The 23,377-nt window shown below is 38.9% G+C and overlaps 1 protein-coding gene across 2 annotated transcripts in view; it reads left to right on the top strand.

The window, feature by feature from the left end:
* LRMDA (leucine rich melanocyte differentiation associated) overlaps positions 1-19,853 on the top strand; it is a 670,684-nt gene extending 650,831 nt beyond the window's left edge. For both annotated transcript variants that reach the window (XM_065639441.1, XM_065639442.1), the window contains exon 7: positions 17,312-19,853. In XM_065639441.1, coding sequence (XP_065495513.1) covers positions 17,312-17,391 — 80 coding nt within the window. In that variant the 3' untranslated portion in view covers positions 17,392-19,853. The remainder of the gene's footprint in view (positions 1-17,311) is intronic.
* The last annotated feature ends 3,524 nt before the right edge of the window (positions 19,854-23,377 follow it).

The raw sequence follows: 23,377 nt of genomic DNA on the forward strand, positions 1-23,377 counted from the left end.
TATGTTTAATGGACTAAATATTTTTTATTGGAAGAGAGCAAATGTCAGCTTAACTTTGTAAGCCCCGCATTCAACTTTCCTTTGAGGTTGGTGAGAGACGGCTGACATGTCATTGAAAATGGAATGTAAAAAAACCAATTGAGACAAAGTGAGGATAAGGAGCTGTTTTGCCGACGAGATGTTGCTTTAATGCTCTGCAACTATTCATTAAATAAAATGTAAACTCTACCATTTCAAACGTTGCAGTAAAATGGTTTACTAGGGCAGACTTTTAATGGTTATTAGGGAAAACAAGAGCCAAACGCTGCCAAATATTCTTTTCTGGGAAACATTTTATTTGAAAAGTCTTTTCCTGACTTACAATTTCAGAAGATTTATAATTATGGAGCAGTTGACCCCCCCTCCCCCTCCCGCCTTTCCTTTTTGAGACAAAGAAAAACAGAAAAATAACTTTCAGACTAACCATGTGATGGTCCTTTTTTACCCCTTTGAAGAGATTATGTAAGCTTCTCAGAAGCTTGGATATTAATTGCAGTTGAAGTCAATAAATTTTAGAGCTGTGTGTGTCCAGGACGTACCGATCATTGCTATAAATGGGGAAGGAGGCTATACAAGACTGCCAGATTCACCAGGCCTGCACAGTTGCTTGGCTATGTGAAAGACCACATGAATGTATTTTTCTTTAGATAAAGAACAATGTTGTTGTCCTATCATTTGATCTTATAAAAAAAGCAAACTTCTTCCACATTAAACAAAAAACTCCAATAAGTGGAAGAAAAAGAGAAGACCCATGTTTTACCATCTTTCTGTAATATTTTAGTACCTCATTTGTTGGCTGATCTTACCTGAATGGACCCTTGATGGCCTAGAGTGGTGTCATGAAGCTTCTGGTAATGTATACTGTGGAACCACTTCAGAAGGAGAGGGTGGTTTCAAGTCTATGGGTCACTGTTTGCTCCTTCGGTGACTGGTTGAACTGGATCTCTCTTGATTTCATCGTCTTTCTAAAATATTCCATTCAGTTAAATACTTGCTCTTAATAACTGAGCGGGGAGTCGTGTGGTAGAGGTTCGATGTCTGACCCCCTACTTCATGATTTCCAAGCATATTGTTTAGGCTTTACCAAAGACTGTTTAAGACAGGTAAGTGCATTGGGGGAGTGGCAGAAATCTCATATTAATACAGAGACACTTGACAAATCTAACTCTCGTTTGGCAGGCAGGCAATTTTATTCTAACATCAATATCTATTGCAACATCTTGTTATGTGCCATCAGGTTCTACTTCGGATAAGATGACTACTAATATTGTGAATAAAGCCAGATTTGGCTAAATAATGTTGTAGATTGAAATGATAGTGTCATGTTTATAGGAGATCATACACTGCTTCCTGATAACAAAATAATTGTTGAAGAAGCATCTGCAAGTGTTACTCTTGTCTACTATTTGCATTTTTGTGCAAGCCCATAAGTAAATGTGTTCACACCATGAAAAGTAAAAGAATGAAATGAGTACATTGGCCAGCCAGTCTGTGAAGGCTGAAGAGCCCATCGTGCAGCACAAGATTGAAATAACACAAAAATGGACGTGCAACTTTCTCCTGATTTTACCTTCTGCAGTAGGGAGTCGGTTGCTCCTTCCACTGCATGGCCACACCGCACTATGACTCAGATTTACCTGGAATGCAGTGAAAGGCAACTGAGCCGTGACATACTGTTTTATGGCCATTAGAAATGGTCTGTTGAGTTGTTCTGAGCTGACTTCAATGCAACTGATGAAGGGGAACGTTGGAGCCTATTATTGTCATAATGAAGCATCAAAGACTTAGAAGCAGGACTGCAATGTCCTGCTGAACTAAGTTGCAATTTGCTTCAGTTTCAAAAATCGTCATCTCTTTCATAAAGCTCAAAAACAGTTTTCCAAAACTGCTCAAAAGCAGTAAGCTTTAGTGACATGTGAAGTAAAACAGCAGGTATCTACAGTAAAACGCTAACAAGATTGCACCAGACAGAGGTGGTGCTAGGAGAAAATTGGAGGTAAAGAGTGGGTGACATTAGATTGATTCTCTCTGTCAGATGGAAAACTCTCTTTACGGTAACTATTCACAAGATATGAAGTCCTCTGTAAAACAGTACATTGGGGAGAGCAAGCTTCCACTATCCAGCACACTACTGCCACAGCAGAAGACAAGGTATTTTCTTGGTCAACCCATTATACCATTTGACTAATTTACTCCAAGTTAGATTTTTACAAGAAGCTTGAATTTTAGACAAAAAAATCCCTTTTACTGTGGTTTCTGAATATTTAAACTCTGTAGAGAGGCTGCTGCTATGTATTACAGGCCTAATGTATAAAAAACAGAAATTAAAAAAAATCTGCTGTGAGATTTCTTTTAAAGTAAAAAAGCAGAAAATGTGACAACATTTGAAGTGAGATTCAAATTCATTGAGAGAAAGTATCTAAGGATGTATAAAAAAAATTGTCAAATGATGGAATTATTAGTGATTAAACATGGCTTTTTAAGAGCACGTTTCATTCAGTTCTTAGTTATGTGGGTGTATATATGTACTTAAGTAGAGCAGCCTCACAGAACTGTCTTGAAGATTTACCAGCCCAGACACAGGAATCTATCTGCTCACCCTTTGCCTTAATAAGTGATGATGAAAATAATCTAATGGTTTTTTATCTGTCCATCAGAAAAATTGCCCTTGACTAGTGGCTTGATAATGTTTTGCAAGGCTGATATGTATTGTGCATCTAAATACATATTTGTGTTTTTTTTCCTACAAAGTAACAGTGCAACCAAGACGTTTTGTCAGATAGTCAAAAATCTTTAAATAGTGATACAAAACTATTAATCTGAAATATTTTGATAACTGAAAGATAAGGAACCGTGATTTGGAAAAGTACCTTTTTCTTTACCATGTTCATTTTTAATCCCTCAGGAATATGAGCGTGATGTTAAAGGTTGAAAGCAGTTTGAGAATTATGCCATTTGCAGCCCTCTTTAACAGGGACCCACAGCCCTGACAGCTATTAAAAGCTGAAGTAACTTTTGGTTCTGATTTTGTATAATGAGCGTATGACAAAAAAGGGGTTTACTTCTACATTATCCTGGAGGAGTAACTCTGCTGTCTGTCAGTTTATCCTGTATTTTATTTTGATGAAGAGAGAACATTAGGGAGAAAAAAAAAATCTCCTTATCAAAAAGCTTAACAGGAAAGAAAAAAGTCTTAAGACAGTGTCATGTATTGCTGGTTATTTGTGATGGTTAAAAGAATTATCTGAAAACAAAGAAGTCTTTCACAATGGATCTAAAACACAAAAGCTTTAATAACATTTACATCTGTGTATCATCCATGTCTCCAAATGCAAGTCATGAATAACACATAAACTAGAGTATATAGGGAACAGAAGTGCCAGCACATCATTTAAAATCCAACACACCCCATCGTCAGTGGAATCAAATACACAGCAGGAATGGTTCCAGTTGATAGACACACAATGAAGTCATTGAAAATGAAAACATATTAATTATGTTTCTAAAGGTTAAGATAGTAATGGCTGAATTCTCTAATCCTGGAATAATATTAATGCCCCAAATCCATGCAGGAGAAGTGTGTAACGCTTCAAAAATTTTGGAAGATTTAGTTTTGAATTCACCTGTTTATGTCTCACCCATGACTGACTCCACAGCATGGGGAGTACCAGGAGGAAGAGCAGGAAGTGCAAGACAAAGACAAAACCAGGGAGAATTATCAACCAAAAAAATATGTTCTTGGTCTAAACAAGCCACTTGCACTACATGAGCTAATTGTAAGAATAGACTATTTCTAAACTGTAGCTGTTATGTGCTTAAGCAAACCCTGCTGGGAGAACTGCTTTGTAGAACACCTCTGCTAACACAGACACACAGAGTGCCCTTTAATAGAGGAATTCAAAGTGCAGTGTCTAAGTGAAACCTTTTCCGCTTCCAAATTTTTCTGAGCTTATTATGGGATATGATCCTAGCTTGTCACTCTAACATAGGTTTGCCCTTAAATGTCTTCTATTTTCATTTTCTTTTTTCCTTATGTTAAATCAAAACAACAGAGGCTGAAGGCTGTGTATATGTGTTGGGAAATTAGTAAGGGGGGCCGAGGGGGAATGCTCAGGTTGTGTGCTAGAAAATGATAGGTGTCAAAAAAACCCACAAAACACCTAGCTTGATCGTGGTCATTTTCTTTACATAGCAACATTGGTTTTTTTGTTTGTACCTGCAGACTAGTAAGATCACTTATATGGTAGTTAATTTTAGTTGTATTCTTTCTCTTCGCGTTCCGCCAGATCCTCATCCATGCATCTCTGACACAAGACTATTGGACCTGCGTTCTTAACTATATTAACTCTATTGAGCTGGTGTGCTGAGTGCCCCTGATCCTTAACATCTTTATGCTAAAACTCAAATCCTCCCAACAGCAAGGGGTTAATTGTCTGCTTTCAATGCACTTTAAAACTCCAAGCTCTTGGGAATGATGTTTCCATGAGGGTTGAATATAATTACAAAATAATATAGGCACTCCGTCTTATTTTCAGTGAGTGATACTTAAGTCCTTGCTGTTGTTGCTGCATGTGTTTATATTGAGGCTTTTCCTTCAGTGTACTTGATGCAAGGTATTTGCAAATTTGAGCCTTTGGGCTTTAAATGTTGTGCTGCTTCTTCTGTTCCTTATTCACTACAGATTATGTATAATTGATGACCTGCATTTACAGACATGGGTGGTATACAGATGTAAATGTTATTATAGCTTTTATATTTTATGTTCTCTCTGAAAGATCATTTTGTCTTTGAATAATACTCTTGTTCAGATTTTGGGGGGTTTATCTCTAAAAGAGAATATGAAACGGATATTGCACATCGTATATTTCTTAAAAGTAATTTGGAATTTTAGGGTATGGGATTGGTGGTGACTGATACACTGCCTGGATGAGATATATCCCTTTGAAAATAACAGCGCCAGTACATGCCTGCATCTGTCTAACCTCATAATTCACTTTCACATTGGGTTATGGATGTCTGCATTCAGTGAGTCTATCTTCCCTTTAGGTATTATTTCAGCCCTTTGAGATAATAAGGAAAGTTTAATTGCGTTGTTAATTGATTTTTTGCACAACATTATTACCTTGATTGATTGCAGAGTTGATGAAAATGTTAGACACAGGCAGTGTAAAGTATCAGCCCAGTAAGGAGTGGGAGCCTTGTGGAGAATAGATAACCTTGATGTTAAGAGCTATATCCTTCAGATATGTCTTCCCTTGACATATTGATGGCCCTTGAAAAGGGAAAAGCTGATTGTATGCAGAATGCAATCATTAAACCCACTTCAGCTGGCTGTTGATTAATTTGTTTTTTCCTGAAGGATCTAGTTAAAGAGAAGACCTCACTAGTATCAACAGCAGCCATTTTCCAAGCTTCGGATTATTCTTAACCCTCTCCTAGAAGAAAGAAAAATGATACTGTCTTGATTTAGACAGGCAAATTGTCTGAAAACATTCAGTATAACTGCAATTTGGGGATTATAACACTCCCTTTACCCCGTTAACTACTGCTTCCTCTATGACCTTTCCTCCCTCTGTGTTCAGTATTCGGCTTTGCCACAGCCATGGCTAGCAGAAAGTCGTGTTTGATGTTTTCTGAGTCAGGCCAGTGTCCGTTCTCAGCAGAGATGCCGACAAGGATGTCAAGCTTGTTTTGCCCGAAGACTGAAATACTACAGTACCATATAGCTGCTTCCCAGGAGCTTCTCTGAAAGGACCAGAGGGTTCACTGCACACATATAAGTGGTTAAGATTTCCTTATCCCTGAATAGATCTTTCTTGTATAATTTCTTGTTATTAATTTTGAGATCTTTGGGGTCCTCAGTAGGGCAGTTGTGATGTGCATTGCTTCTGTCAGAGCACAAAGGATGCTGTGCAAGTTGGTGTGCCCAATACCTACTCCTTCAGGACAGAGAGTGTTCAGTGCTGCCCCAGGCTTAACAGCAGCAGCCATGTACCCTGCTGCTGGATATGTTTAACCAGTGAGTACATGTGACTAGCTTTCCCACTGTGAATTACTGTGACGGGCTAATCCTGGACTACCTGCTGCCTTCAGAGCACTTTCCGATTTAATGGCACCCACTCTGAGAGTGAAGGTGAAGAGTATTACCTGTAAAAGCCATTGCCTAAATGGCCTTCCTGTGGCAGATGGGGCTTCCTTGGCCAAAAAACATTCTCTGGATTGAGGGATGGCTTCTGTCTTAGGCATTTCTTCCTTTTGTATCAGCAAATGACCCAAGACATCTACAATATTTATGCAGCTTTAACCAAACAACTGTATGTCTGGGACACAGAATGTGGTAGAGGTTTTATCCTTCAGTTAACCATTGAGAGGGTATTTGGTAAAGCAATAGGTAGCAGGTTATTGCTTCCTGTTTAGCTTGGTAGTCTCAAAGACAGTTGCTGTTAATTTGTGCTTGTGAGTGATACAGTGATCAGTGTTGCTTGATTGTTTGGCCAGATGTGTTTTATTAGGTCCAATGTGCACACTTGCCAGTTGGCTCCTTTTTAATATGGGGACATGTTAACTTACGACATAGTCAAGTCTGACAAATTTGAACCAGCCAAATAAGTGAGTAATATTTCAAGCTGTCAAAGCGAGTGAATACTGATTAACTGACACACTCCAAAAGCTCTCACCAATATTTGTGCTCCAGTGGAAAAGGTTTACTAAGCATAATGCTTGTTAGAAAGTCTTTGGTGCTTTGACTAAACTTTAATGACTCTGACCCTAATGGAGGGGTTTTAATGTGTCTCTCTTGAGCTATTTCTTAGGCCCCTATCTTTTATCTTTAGCTTCCATAGAGGCTAAAAGTGCACTTGTAAAACTATGTTCCGCTGTCCACCGTGATTTAACCTTCAGCCTCCCTCTCATTAGCATGTTTGTAAAAGGAGGCTGAGAAGGGGAAAAAGAGTTGAGGATAGGAAACAATCACAGTGTTTTGGCATGAAGTACTGGAGGCAGTCAGTGTTTGGGGGCTAGACTATGGCCAGTAAGTATTTAGCAATAGCAGATGGTGTTATATGTGGTGTATTGTAGAACAAACTTCTGCTAAGAGACAAGTCCAGACTTAGTCTGAAGAACTAGATACTTGCTGAATACATTGCAGATGCATTTCTGATTTCATTTCATGCTATATAGCACAGCTATAGAAGAGAGAAAGGAGCTCACCAGTTGTGTGGGGTCCGGATGTGCCTCAAAAAGTGTCAAATGCCTCCAGCTTCCACTGGAAATCAAAGAAATGCAAGGCCTTGTAGTATCAGCTTCTTAAAAAATGCTTGGTTTTATATTAGGAAGAATCATAGCAATCCTATCATTAGCAGTTAGTTAAATGTTTCCTTTGTTTCTGAGGAAGGGCTTATGGAAAGGAGCGAGTAATGGCATGCAAAGAAGGTTCCCTTAACTGTATCATAATGTGACAGCAGCACTATTTCATTATGCTCTTTAATTTTATTTGAGAGACTTTCTTTCCCAGCTTTAAAAATAAAAAGCAACTTGTCTTTATTTCAGATGACTCTCTTGAGAAATTTCAAACCAGTTGAGCCAGACTGAATTTTGTATGGCTTTTTTTTTTTTCCTAATGTGAACTCCTCCAGCAGGAAAACATTTGAGATCCAAGAGCAAGTTTTACTCAGGAGATGAGCCAAATTTATGTCGAAACTCTCCAGAAGGGCCCTGCTGCTCAAATTTTTTTCACATAAGAATTTGTAATTTTATTGGAATGCTTGCAGACTTTCCAAACAATTATTCCAAAAGTTTGCTTTCTGCCCCATAAATCATGGTACATTTCTTTAATTCTACCACTGTTACTAAAAGAGCTTACCTTCCTCTTTTTTCCCCTTGTGTTTTACTACTAATGCAATCTCTGCATGGTTAAAGTTTGTGAAGTACAATATAATTATCATCACTTTCTGTTTTCTTAATGACCCTGTCATTCTTTACGGTTTAACTCCATTGCTGTTTAATGTAAGTATTATTAGTAGAATGTATCCAAAAGTATAGAACAGCCTTCAGAAATGCCATTTTTGCATATGTTAGCCAAATTAACTGAAAATCTTCTAAATTATTATGGTGAGTGTACACTGTAAAGCTGAACTTTAATATATGGTAGGGATGGGATTTTACAATCTCCTTTTCCTCCACCATTCTGAATATATTAAAAGTACATCTTATGTCACTTCAGTGATCATACCTTTGCATTATCAAAAGTAATAGAAAGATCATTCAAAACAGCACTGGAGTTTATATTGTGAATGTGAGAGAACAACAAGTCACCCCAGCTGCACTGGGAGCCGGTGGTGTAGATGGGCAGTCACCTCCCCCCCATACAACATTTTGAGCCTTTTGTTCAGACCAATACCCAGTGACATCCTTTAGCCCTCTGTGTACACAAACTGATGCTCACTGAGATCAGTCCACCAGAAGTCAGGCTCCTGGGCAAAAGACTGAAAGCAGAGGTCGTATAAATATAGGCTTTGATCATGACAGAACAAGAAATTGGCTGCAAAAGTAACAAACAGTATTGCTTTAATTGTCATATCTGAGTATTTAGTTTGCTGGTGTGGTCCGTTTTTTAGACAAATGCATGCTGCCCTCTAGTGCTGATGCTGTTGTTTTGTAGCTGCCTGACGAGAGGGGAGCCCGGGAGATCGGGAGATGGGTCTGTTTTGGCAGGGAGTGGCTTTTTGCCTGGTGACCAAAATTGCTAGCCCAATTCGGGGTCTTTGGTCATTAATAGAAAGCAATTAAGCTCTTGTGACATGGGTTTTGAGATTAGGGGTGTTTCATAAATGTAACCTGATTTGCATTGGATATTTACAGTAATTTGTTCTGCATTTAGTCTACTACTTTTATTTAGACCATATATGAGAGAATAAGACATATGAAGAAGCATTTAAAAGACTAAAATAACTGTGAACCCATACTTCCTTTCCTCCATCTCCATCAAGTGTATTCAATATATCTCAATTTAGGCGTTGGTTCACCTGTAATATCTGGCATGCTGATTCTTTCTCTGCACTTAGGTTTCTTTGACTGCACTACCTAACTGATGAAACAATTTATGTTTCAGAGTATTTTAAAAATTCTGCTTTAAAATTTCAACATATTCAACAAGAAATATTTCATCATAAAGTTGGCATTAATTCCATCCGTGATGTTATTTGAGAGTACAAAAATGGTAAAGATGCACTGAAGAGACAAGAGCACTTGGTTTTTTTGTTTGGTGCTTTTTGCTTCATTTTTGCTGGAGAGAGACATCCCCCCAAACATTTTTCTCTGATGATGGTTACAATAAGCATGGAAAGATTCCAAAGTAATCCCAAGTGTGGGACCTTAAATTGTAACAACGATACCCAGAGGAGTACGGAACTGGTTAATCGTTTAAAGTATTATGCCCTAAATGCTCCTATTTTAGCCAACAGTAGAGAATCTGTAGACAGCACATGCCCAGATCAAAGCTGATCATGTCAATGTCATTCAAGGAGGGAGAGATACCCTCCTTTCCCCCTTCTTTCCCCCCTACCCTTTTTTAAACAAAGTATGACATCTGAGGAACAGTGTGTTGATTGTTCCACTGCCAGGATACGCATAATGGAAACATTAGCTCCAAGATAACTTTTAATCTGTCAGCCTAATGGCCCCTTAATGTGTAGAGGGCTTTAAATGTATGTCAGCCAGGGCTGTATAAAGTAATATAGTTTGTGGCCTGAATGGATCTAGATGACTCTGCACCATGACACAATATGGTTTATTATTAAGTATCAGCTCATCAGCTTATTCCCACGGACTTGGACAAGCCTCTCAATTTTCCAGTAACAGATTATGTGAGAAAAAGCTTGCGGTGCATTTTTTTCTTTCCTCCTTTTTCTTTTCTTTTCTATTTTTTTTTTTTTTCTTCCCCTTCCAAATTACAAGTTTCAGCCCCAGCTGCATTGGGAGCCCTGAAGTGTATTTACAGCAGGCTGCACTTCATCACACATCAGCTTGACTGCTAGTTTACACTGAACATTTATGCAGCTCCCTTGGCCCGGGATGCAAACTTCACATCTTTGTATTCCTATCACCTTCATTGCAAATTTTTCCAACATCCTCTCCCTGTTGACTGCTTTCCTTCCCCTCCCCTACTCTCACTTCCCCACATACTCCCCCTTTTCTTCCCCTCTTCCTACAAACAGGCCAGTGAGACTTGACATGTCACAGTACTTGTCTGTGCAGGATACTTGCAATAATTCAGTGTCTTAGTGTGCCTGCTCTGATTCCTCTCAGCTCTAGCTTAGGTGTATAATTCCAACACCATTCCTGTAGACTGGATACTGATTTGATTCTGTGCCTTTTGGTAATTTCTTTCAGTCTAAAGACCACTTTGTGTCTCATGCTGTAGGGTGTCCAGAGGAAAATATTATCACTTTTTGGCATCCCTGCGCAGGGAGCAGAGCAGAGAGGTAATTCATCTCCTCTGAATGAGAAGGTTACCTTCCTTTAGTGCTGTTACCCACAGAGGGAGGAGAGAATCAGGATCAGCCATTTGCTACTGAAGGAATGTCCTCCTTCTCCACGAAACCTGCAATGGACTACATTCCCTAATTCATGCGGAACTCTTTGGGAGTATTTGGGAACCACTCTGTGCATGTTGTGGCCATGGTCTGTGAATTCTGCTTTAGCCACAGTGAGCTCTGTCCTCTGCCTCCTCAAGCATAACCTGACCCCTTTATGCACAGGTAGTTTTGGAGGAATTATGCGTTATTTTTGCTTACATTCAGTGTTTCTATTCTCTTAAAAAGAAACTTTCCATACATTATAAACTAATTAATATTTGTGCATTTGTTATTTGAGCATTTATGAGTATTTGATGATACTATTTTAGGGATTTTTTTGGTTGGTTTTGGTTTTTTGCTATGATCTTTCAGGTCTTTGTAAGATAACTATTCTACAGCACTCAGCTGTAGCACAACCGAAGGTGTTCATGTCCTTATCTGTTTTATGCTCCTCTTTCTGTTGCTTCCTCTGCTGTGATTTAAGCAGTCTGGGTCCTGTGTCTTGACTCCATCCTGGAGCATTCTGGAAACTGCGGTTGCAATGAACAGATTTAATTGTAGTAGTCAGAGATCCCGTCACATTAACAAGGGCAGCTGCAACTCTTCTGTTCTTTGCTGTGTCGTGTTGCAGTTTTTGAGCTCAAGCTTCCCCATACTGACAGTGGTTTTTTTGCTGGGGCAAGGTGAACGTCTGAGTGGACCTCTCTGATTTACAGACTTGGCTACTTTTGGTAGGACTTAGTGACCCAGGTGATCCCTTACACCTTTTCTTATCTTCCAAGTGATCTTCTCAGATTCCTGTGTCAGGGAGTTCATTGGCTGGATCATATTCAACAGAAACAATTCTTATGTTCCGCTGAAAGTCAACATGACATACAGAGTCTGTCTGTAATTCCCTCCTTTCTTGTCCTATAAGTTTGTAGTTTTAAATTTTTTATTAAATTTGATCCATTTTACGGAACATGGACCAACAACATAACAAATGTTCTTTTCTGCTTTTGACTCTAACAGATCTCTAAAACTAAAGGATTTCTTGTTTCTAATTGCTCAAACTATTGTTCTTGTTTATAAAAATGTGTTTTTGCATAAACAGCTATGAAAGTCCAACTATAAATAGATAAATGTCTGCAAGTTGAAGCAGATGAATGAACCTTAGAAAAGTGAGAGACTGGGACAAATACTCAACATTGTTGGAATTTTTTATTCATAAAGTATCTCCCTGATGTTACAGCCACAAGACGCAGTAGACCTAAAAGCGCACTGCTTGGGTACAAGCAAACTTCCTGTTTATTTTTTTTCCCCCTATTACTATTAGATATTTCTCTCCTTTCCTCCCACTCCATCCCCCAACCCACCCTTGCCTGTTGTGAATCTTTGCATGGAGCTGTGTTCCCCAAATTGCAAGCTGATTTTGCTGAATACCAGGCTTTTTTTTTTTCTTTCTTTTGTTTTCTTTTATGACTTATTAAGGACTACAAAGAACATATTTTTGAAGGAGCATGCATTTGGAAATATTTTTGTATTAATACTTTTTACAGCATTTAGGAGTTAGAATGTTCTTAATGATGAATATAGAATAAATACGTCAGGTACAATTAGATGAACTGATTTTTTTTAATAACTAAAATGACTGAGAGTATATATAATTTAATTCTCCTGCTTTAGCAGAAAAAATAGCCTACGTGCTACTGAAGGTGAGAGAATTAGGCTTCTAATTTCTTTAAAATCTCTAGTATTTCATTTCTCATAGAAAGCCAAGGCAGAATTGAAAATAAGTTGTCAACTAGAAAACTTGATAAAGTTGTTACAATTTCCATGAAGATAAATATAAAATGAAAAATTACTAAACCTCTGTCCAAAGGATTTTTTGTTTCAAACCATCTTTCTTATTCCTTAGACGAAAGGGTTTTTAAGAGTTTTGAATTAATTCACTGATGGAGGTATTTTGCCTCAATCAGTAGCATTGTAGACTTGAAACTGTTTGTAGATAGGTATTTATTCTCCTCTAAATGTTGTAAGTAGGGAATTCTTTTCCTTTGAAGGAAGTTTATATTAATATTCAAGAGAATTTTGCAACTTCTGTTCATTAATTGTAGAAAATGCCCAAGTGCCTAAAAAAAAGGATAATGGTATTGATATTTCATCCTGAAGGGTCTCAAAACAATTTACAGATTGGCAGTATAACCATACTGAAATGCACCCAGCTTCTTGGTGGAACATGGCAGCTGTTTAATAGCCCATAGCAAAACTATACAACAGCAGGTTGTGGAAAAAGAGATGACTATGGATCAAATACAAATTGGCAGTGAAGGATTTAGGTACTGTAGTCAAATCAAAGTTAGGCAAAGTGGAATTCCACTAGAATATTGAGGTTTTTGTATGAAGTTCTGTACTTTATCTGGCCACAGCTCCTACTATGAGGGACCTGTGGTGAGCCCACGTGAAAGACACGCAGAGACGCCTATGCTGAAATGTAATCCCTGATGTATACTGCAGACCAACGTGGTTGACAAACAAATTTAATTGTGAATACTTTGCTGTTTGCACTCGCAGAGGAATTTATTAAAAACATTTGATGTTAAAAAGGCGTGCCTGAGGGGGATCTTGGACAGATGTAGCAATAGGTTTTGATGGGGGTGGCAAAAGTTTTGACTTGACTGCTTAATTTTAGTAATTACTTTTTAAAGAAAACTGAATGCTACTGGGGAAGGCTGTGTTGCTAACAGATGCCCCAGCTGTGATGGCTGAGAGGTGGTTTTTTTATACATGTAAAGCATTTGTTTGCTAGGAAGAAGAGGAAACCAAGAAAGGCAGCAAGATGCTACCAGACAACAATTCCCTTAGGTCACTGTTGGCCTGAGCTGAATTTTGACCTGTGACTGAGTCTGTATGATCTATAGGTCTAGCACACCCCGTTGCGACTTCTTGTTACCATTTTCCGTATAATACATGAAGATCTACAAACTGTTTTTTTGCTCTAGGAAAGTGTACGGAGGTCTGACTGCACCAGACCTCTCTGCAACACATCCCCAGTTTAAAAGGAGCAAACATGACTTGAACAATTTTTCATGTGCTTTAGTGTACATGTATGTATGTATTTATTTATTTGGATAATTGAGTTTTCCCTCAGCTAAAGAAAAGCTGGTGTTGCTGACATTACAATGTGTTTGTGAAGAAAGACTGATGCCACAACACATGCAAGCAACTGCAAGGTCATTACTTACCCGGCATAATTAGAACATTCATTCTGAAGTGGGGAAACATTTAAAAGATAAAGAGAGAATTTAAAAATTATTCTTTCCAATGCTTTTTTTTTCATAATTATAGTTTTAACAGCTTGTGGTGATGGTAGAAGCAGCTACTTAAGAAAAATTAGAAGCCTCATTCGGGGAAGATGATCCCTCAAGAGACCTTGTGTTGTCATTTCTTAAGAACCGCAAGCAGAAACCTCATTCAGGATTCTGTGTGTTGTTTTGATGTATAGGGGCTATACTTAGCTTATTATGGCTAATGCTGGATATTTTAATTAAAAACCACCACAACAGCCACAGATGTATTGTTTCCCCCTTATTCCTTCCCTTGTCTCTGTGCAAAAACACAAGCATATTCCTGCCCCTGAACTGCAAGGAATGAACACCATAGCAGATAGGCAGGAGAGAAGCAGTAGGTTTACTAAATTCATGTGCAACATATCTTAGCATCAAAATTCTCATCGCAGCACACAAGCCTTTTGTGTAGTTATCTGAGTTTTCAGCAGTTGCCAAAGGGAGGTGGGAAACGGAGAGGGAAAACAAAACAAAAGAAAACAAAAAAACAACCAGTCACGGCATTTAATTTATGAGCGAGATTATTGTTTTACAAATAACCTTCATGATAAATAAAGTCTCATGGCAACATTTTCAGCTGTGCTTTTATCAAGGCTCTCTGAGCGGTGTGTGTAATATGCCTGGCAATCGACTCACAGCTGTGCGCCTGGGTAGGGAATCTCTGCGGAGACAACACTTCCTTAATTTAAACAATTGTAGGCTGCAGGAGTTCAAAAATTTCAGCTGACTTTAACTGTCACTAGCCCAAGCACCTTTATCCCCAGGCGAGCAGCAGCAGCTGGATTTCATTTCCTCCTGCCAGACTGTCCGACATCTTTGCTGAACATCCTGGGAACTGAGCGTCTTTACTTTAAGGATTTTATTCAAGGTGACAGCTCCTCACACTTTAGCGTTCAGATCACCTCAAGTAGCTGAGATATCAGTGAAAATGAGAGCACTTCTCCAGCAAACTCCAAATTTAGATTGACTGAGGTTATCCTTAGGCCTCTAGACCCAGCCTCCATGACAGCACAGGCCTGCCAGTAACTTTAAAACTACAGTGGAGTTTGTAATGATGTCTGGGGAGAAATATTCTGCTGGAGCAGTGGAGGATACTATAAGCGATAGGAAATGATGTCAGATTTAGTTAGGGCTGGAGACAGTGTTAGAATATACTTGGCATAATATGGCACCGGTATCTTTGTCAGCATCTCTGTTTTCTGTCACGGCACACAATCCCAGGCCTGTCTGTAGCCCTGACAGTGTCTTTTCAGATCAGGTTATTGCCAACTTGGAGACTGGCTCAGCGCAGCACCATACAGCCCCCTTTGTTTGAAGTCTGCCCTTTTGTCATTAATGCACTTGATGTCTATTTAAATCTGACGGTGAATGCAGTATCTGTTTTCCTGTCAAGAGATCATTGACAATATTAATACCTCATGTCCTTGCCTCATTTTCTAAGCGCTGACACCTAGCTACAGTCTCCAGCATTCATCAAACAGCACTCTCTCACCAGCATCTCTATAAACAGTCTTGCTTCCAGTCCTTAAGAAATGCGGCAGACCTCAAACAAGACTTTTATCAATACTGATGAAAAAGGAGTCTGAAGAATGCCATTAATAAACCGTTCATATCCTTTACATTTAGAGCTCTAAATGGCCTTGTTACCAACCTAACGCCTGCTGCAATTTGACTTAGAATATCATCTGTTTAAATGGAAAAAACCCTCGCTTTTCATTAGACGCTTGTTTAGGAATGATAATGGCATCCCTTGAATGTGGAAACTGCTCCACTAGTGAAATTATTGAAGTTTGAAATTATCGATGAAAGCTTTGTGGAGGAAGGGAAAGGATCAGGCACGGCACCATATCATCCCTATTTGTGTTAACCTGAAGAGGAATGTGTTTTTCACAGCAAATGACAGGTTTCTTTGTTTTGGTTTGGGTTTTTTTGTTTATTTGTTTGTTTGTTTTTCTTTCTCTGTAGGCATGTGTTACTATCCTGATGTCTTGGAAAGAAGAGCATGGGTTAACATTAATCATGTATAGCCCATGCCTTCCAAGGCTTTAGTTGCTTTTCTGATGCACATTATACTGGAAAAATAAATGCAGAATACAAAAGCTTGCATAATTAATTCATACTGCAGGTGAGCACAGTATTTGCTGTGTGAGTCCTGTAAAGCTTAAAACAGCAATGAATTGAGGATCTGTTCCTCCCCCATCTTTACCCTCTATGTAAGGCAGTGTTTGTCTCCTTCGGGCTAGGTTATGTTTGCCCTTATGGGGGAGAGCTACCTAGCACTTCAGTGATGCTATGTTAAGACACTCCCAAGGTAGAGGAGACTATTTCACCTTCCTTTTGTGCATGGGAGATGACTTTAATTCAACTATACGTGCCTAGGGGCACAAAGAACAACTCTGCTAGTAAAATTTAGTATCTTTGAGGATGTTCACAGGTGGGATATGACTGTGAACTTACGCTTTCACGTACCACTTAGTACCACCAGAGGGGATGCTTTTGAGTGAGGTGGTGAGATCTGCAGGTATGTATGTCTCATCCACAGCAGTTAAGGCTTCCTCCGGCATCTTGCTGCCTGTACCCACTAAGAATAATGTGCTGTGTCTCCCAAAAACAGTGTTCTGGATAATTTTTGAAAGCATCATCTATGTATCAATATTTAGTATAATTTATAATTGAATCTTGCTCATGGGATGTTTTTTGGAGAGCTATTTTGGAAATGTTTTTAATAAAAAGTTTATTTCTACGTCTGAGAAAAATGCTGGAGGCTGGAGGGCTAACTGTAAGGAAGTCCCAGGTTGTAGCCCATGTCTGTCAATGACTTCACATGTGGATTTCAGACAGTCGCTTCAGTTCTCTGCCACTGCAAAACAGGGATGGCTTTAGGCACTTCCAGGATGATTTTGTGAAGGTTTGAAAGGTTTTTCTTAGACCCACATTAAATCGTAACTATTTACTTCTTTATCTTTTTGATTTTAATCATCAGGAAAAAGCTGTAAATATGTAGTAGGGAGATTACTGAGAGTACAAAATGTGACTTCAATGCAGACTTTCTGTTTTTCAGAAGTGGGAGAGAGGTACTGCGATTTAAAACACAGTGTATGATATTTCAGCGTAATGTCATTCTAGCTTTGAAGACACTAGTGGATGTATGTTTAACAGGAGGGGTTGTGCAGGTATTTGAACACGTTTTCCTGGTAGATTAAAAACTGCCTGCTGAAATGTTAATACAAAATATTTCAAATGCCTGAACTTTCTTTTGCAGGACAAGAGAAATCTGTTCCCTTATGCCCTTCAAATTTCCCTAGTTATGTGCTTTCTTTGTGTATTATGCCATTGCTGTCCTAATCGTAATCTATTTTCTTTTTATTGTAGGCATTTTGGGAAAATGCCGCTACATTTACTATGGAAAACATTCCGAGGGCAACAGATTCATCCGAGACAACCAGCTATAAAATACGGCATTGTTTCATGCCTCTTCAGTCCCTCCACAGGAGAAGCACAAATTGCATCTACATTTTAAGCATATAACTAAAGTCCTCTAGTGCCTTCTGCTGACTTTGCCAAGCCTGTCAAGATCATCCTTCTATCTTAGTCTGAGTAGTCACACAGAGATTGACATGATTGCCTTTAAGCAGGTCCCATCCACCAGCGTGACAGACAGCTGCAGCCGAGCACCCGGCCTGACAGGAGGAGCACCATGATGGATTGCCTGGTCCAATTGCTGCTTGCAGAAGAGCAGGGGTCACACCTGGGGCTCCAGTGAGCATGCTCCATCGCTCGGCGCCGCAGCAAAAGCAGCGCCTTTATCTCCGGCTTGCCTGTTGAGCAAAAGTGGCTGGTGATATCGAAGTGTTTATAGAAGAGAGAGGCTATAATTTCAGATGAAAAAGCCCTTATCTGTTCTTTTTTTTTTTTCTCTGTGAATTAAGTGCTTGTGTTTCTATTATCTCATACATGCTTACACAAATCCTTTCACAGTGGGGTTTTTTTTTCGGTTTGGTGTCCCCCTCTCCATCCCCAAATGAGCCCAGATGGATTATTCTTTCTTTCAAGAGGGGAAAAAAATACATCCTGAAAATATTTTGGCCGTGCAAAGTACTATTAATTTGTATACTTGTGTATATGCAAAGAAAAAGGATTTAAACAATTTTTCAGACAAACAAAATTTGCTAATTCTTAAATAACATCTCAACATTTACTGATTTTGACCTTCAGAAAAGCAATCTTTTTTTAACGCTGTGGAATAGTGGCACGGCTTTACTGTATGTGCTTGGAAGAAACCCTCAATTTTGATATTGTGACAGTGTGTACTATTCCTGGTTTATTGCACAAGATATATTTTAACTTGGACAGAGATTACATTTAGAACTAAATGCTTAAGTTTAGAAAGAAAAATATGCTTAAAAGGAGGGATATAAAATAAAATTCCCACCAGATGGGTATGATTATTCAGAGGAAAAATAAAGTCAATGAAAGTAACTTGTGGAATTAACATAATTAACATTTTTACTAATATGTTATAGAGACAAGTTCTGATTAATCCCTTTTGATGTCCGTGTAACATAAGATATTGTCAAATTTTCAGTGGAGAAAATAAAAATGTGTGACATTTTCTGCTTTTCTGATAAACAGTTTGGACATATTTAGAATCATGAACCTGTTACTGTGCAAAAAAAATCTCAGTACTTTATGCATATATTGTGTTACGTGCTACTGATTCAGTGGGATTGGTCAAGGAATATGCAAACATTCTGACCTCCAGACTGTTCCAACCCCATGAGTATTGGTCCCATTTGAGAGCCATCATTGTCTGGCTGTTCTTGGCTTGTTTGAAATTATTTTGTGGTCTTCATTCACTTTCCTGGTTAAAAAAATGTCAGTTGTTAGAAGTTTCCTATTTTGGGGTGCTATTATCAGCTAGTGTTGCAAGTGGAAGTGAACTGGATATTGGAGCCAATTGTGAAGTCAGGTTTGACCGATGAAAGAGAATGAGACGCTGGCAAAGAGATGAAGCAAATCGTGCTGCTGCTGAATGTTTTAGGCTTTACCCAGTAAATGGAAGCCTTCACTCACTCTCAAAGTCTATGATAAATCTTTACGATACTTAAAATCAGTGATGAACTTATAACAATCCAGTTCATACCATCTTTGGTTCAAAGTGAGCTGTTTGCCATATAAATTGGTGTCTGGAAAGCACATTTTGGCCACTTGTAATGGCTCTGCTAATGTCATACATGGATACAAATGAAATGCCAGTTCACATTAGAAGTCCTAGGAGATATTAGATAAAGGAAAACTGCATGCCTCTTTTTTTAATCAAAAATATCATTAGAGATATTTAGGGCACTTTTTGTCTCTTAGCTACCAAAATAACAGCAATCCTAGTTTGTTCCTATCATATTGACTGTTTTGAAGCCTCCACATATTTTGGCCATGGCATATTATAGGCAGCAGAGTTCCAAATAGGGGTGTTCAGAATAACCTAATGTCACTTTCAGTCTGGTTGCATATATGTTCTTGTCTTTATAAAAGGCTTTAACCCTGCCTCAAACAATAAACAGCACTTGCAAACTGACCGCATGATTTTACCATCTTTATTTTGCTTGTTTACTTTTCCTAATGTCAAAACCATTTGTATCATTTTCAGGAGTGTTTTCTTCCCAGCAAAGCTTTGGAGGCAAAAATATTTTTGGAACGAGATGTGATCAAAGGCTCTTGCATTTTGGTTTTTGTTTTCACTTGAGGGACTATATACCTATAGATAAATACAGTAAAGCCTTGATTGATTCTGTGATTTGTGATCTGAAGCCCTAATTAAAATTTGCTCAAAGGGAATTCACACTCAATATCACTGATTCTAGAAAATCAAAATGATAGTCTATGAATAATTATTTTATATTACAAATGTATTAATATTAGGATATTATTTAAAAAATAGTATTAGATGTTTATTACTGTTTATGCTAACATAATTATTTTTTAATATGAGGAGCAATTTATTTTCAGATGTCTTCTGCTAATATTCTGTTTTAAGAGACTGCAACCTTTTTAAACCTGGGGCTGCTATCTACGCCTGGTTCTTTCCTCAGTGGGAACTGCACCTGAATGTCTTAACTGAACTGAGTATCATTAAGGATTAAAGTTGCAGTAATCTAAGAAGAGATTCTATTCTCTCTTCTTTACTCCTTCTGTATACATGGCACAACTTTCTCTCTCTAGATTAACTAGGCTATTAAAAATAAAAGATTTGCGTCCAAAGCTATAAGCATTTTTAAATGTGTATCTTTCTGAGGAATCACTGCATTTTTAGTTCTTTGTGTTGTCACAAGAAAAATTCTTGCCAGCTATGTTTCTTGACAGTTAACAAGGTCTGAGATCCAAGGTATGCTTGAACAAGTAATATTCAAATTATACAAATTTAACCAAAAAATATCCAAACTTAAGTCATATGTTCGGTCTTGTGATTACCAGTATTTTGGCTTTTGGCAGATATCACGTGCCTTCACAAATGAAGACTAGGAGGCAAATGGTTTTACTTGGAGCGGCCTGTAGTAGCTGTGCTTAGTACATTCCTGACTTCATATATTGAGGAATGTTAATTTCTAACCTTTTAATTAAAAATCCAAACTACAATATAGAAGTGAAATTTTAAAGATAGATCACGGAATCACAGAATGTTAGGGATTGGAAGGGACCTCAAAAGATCATCTAGGCCAATCCCCATGCTGGAGCAGGAACACCTAGATGAGGCTACACAGGAATGTGTCCAGGTGGGTTTTGAATGTCTCCAGAGAAGGAGACTCCACAACCTCCCTGGGCAGCCTGTTCCAGTGTTCCGTTACCCTCACTGAGAAGAAGTTTCTTCTCAAATTTAAGTGGAACCTCTTGTGTTCCAGCTTGAACCCCTTACCCCTTGTCCTATCATTGGTTGTCACCGAGAAGAGCCTGGCTCCATCCTCGTGACACCCACCCTTTATATATTTATAAACATTGATGAGGTCACCCCTCAGTCTCCTGTTCTCCAAGCTAAAGAGCCCCAGCTCCCTCAGCCTTTCCTCATAAGGGAGATGCTCCACTCCCTTAATCATCTTTCTGGCCCTGCGCTGGACTCTCTCCAGCAGTTCCCTGTCCTTCTTGAACTGAGGGGCCCAGAACTGGACACAATATTCCAGATGAGGTCTCACCAGGGCAGAGTAGAGGGGAAGGATTCTCTCGACCTCTCTCGACCTACTAACCACCCCCCTTCTAATCTACCCCAGGATGCCATTGGCCTTCTTGGCCACAAGGGCACAGTGCTGGCTCATGGTCATCCTGCTGTCCACCAGGACCCCCAGGTCCCTTTCCCCTACACTGCTCTCTAATAGGTCATTCCCCAACCTATACTGGAACCTGGGGTTGTTCCTACCCAGATGCAAGATTCTGCACTTTCCCTTGTTCTATTTCATTAAATTTTTCCCTGCCCAACTCTCCAGCCTGTCCAGGTCTCGCTGGATGGCAGCACAGCCTTCTGGCGTGTCAGCCACTCCTCCCAGCTTGGTGTCATCAGCAAACTTGCTGATAACTTTCAGGTGAATCCCACTGTTATGGATCCGCAGACCTAACTTTACAGTAAACTGTCTCTTATTACACGTGTTGCATGCATAAGTGATTTATGGGATTGCTGAAAGTATGTTACCACTGAAATCACTTTTTTCTTCTTTGTTAGAGCTAAGTCTCACAGTGCTTATTCTAGTATTTGCTTGACTCAAACCATGAGTCCCTTTGAAGTCAATGTTGTTATCCATGAGAGTTAGGGTTACTAGTATTGGAAGGGTGGTATGCAGCTCTCTTTTTAATATATGTGTTTCTTTGAGCAGAGCATTACGTGGTTGCAGGTGAAAAATCACTGTATGTTGGTGCAATGTTGCGCTCATTTAAGTCAGAAGAAAGAGACAAACCTGTCTGTGTTTTTGAAAATTCTTTCTGTAAATTACAGGGTTAACTTGCTGCCAGTAGATCTGTTAATATTTTTTTATTTCTGTCAACAATATGAGCATGTTTGGAAACATTTACCCACAGCAGAAATTTGCTAGATGCAGCTTTTGTGGTGAGGTTCTGAATCAGCCCATTTTATACTGACTCATACCGAGTCGTACCACATATTTCTTCTTTATGTGGTGTGAGAGTTGGCACACGAGTCTCTGCTTGCCCAGTTTGGGAAAGCTTATTCTCTTTACTCTGTGTACAACTGTCTATCTTTCTGCTTTGTTAAACGGTTGGCATATGTTAAAGAAAGAGATGAAATTCAGCGTTCCAGAGGTGTAACCATATAGCCAAGATTGAGGTTGTGTGTTTAACACTTAGATTTCGAAGTATCCTTTTTCAGGTTCAGTCTGGAGAATCTGACAGTGAATCAGGTGACATGAAGTCAGGGGTCTTGCATGGCTTACTAGCTGTTGTCCTTTGTTCCTAAAGATCTCTGGCTGTGTCCTTGTCTGCTTCAATTGCCATGTGATTGCTCTGCAGGCAAGTGATGGCACAAAATAGGCAAGTGCTCCCCTTTTGTTTTTAAAGTGAAGTTTCTGCTTCACTGCTTGTAGTATAACAATTGAAATACAGAGTTTACTTTTGTAGTGTTTTTATATGCATACCTGGTGGCTGTTACATCTTGCTATTTAGTTAAAATCTGTTTTCTGTGTTTCTTTCTAGTCCTAGTAACAGGAATAAAACAGACAAGACATGATTGTGAGAAAACAACGATCTAAAGGTGTTACCGTGGGACCCTGCCTATGCTAACAACTCCACGTGACAGGTGAGCATTGTGATACACAAACACGTCTAAATGGCTTGAAAGACTGAGACATCATCTGGTTTGGAGCCTTCTTGGAGTTAGCCTGTGACCCTGAACAACTGATAGAGCCTTTGATTTCCTTATGCCACTCTAGCAGTATTAGGCAATTAGAGAATGTTGTCTTACCTAAAATGAGTTAATACTCATTTTACTTTTACGATTATCCGAATAACCTACCAAGATCTTGGATTATGTGAGAGTTAGTCCCAAGGAAAATGGTTTCTTCCAATCATTTATAACCTGTTCTCAAGAAGTTTTGGGAGTATTTTCTTTGGCATTTGTTATGTGAGACTGTTCAGGATACTCAGCACTCCTAGTTCCTCAAAGCTGGTTAAATTAGTATATTTTCTTTATGCGGTACTAAAGCAGCTGAATCTTTCTAAAAGTTACCTTTTAGGTTAGGTGACTCTGACGGACTTGCCTCTGGTGGTGTTGTCAACCTGAAGCTGACCCTTTCTTATAGTTGCTGACAATTAGATTAAGGTTTCAGATCAGGATTTTCACAAGCCTTCAAGGAGCAGATATTTTTAAGGACAAGCTAAGTCGTGGTCATGGCACATTCACAAAATATCATCATCATCTCAGCATCCTCAGCATTTTAAGGGAAC

The sequence above is a fragment of the Caloenas nicobarica genome, chromosome 7, assembly GCF_036013445.1.
Source record: "Caloenas nicobarica isolate bCalNic1 chromosome 7, bCalNic1.hap1, whole genome shotgun sequence".
Lineage (NCBI taxonomy): Eukaryota > Metazoa > Chordata > Aves > Columbiformes > Columbidae > Caloenas > Caloenas nicobarica.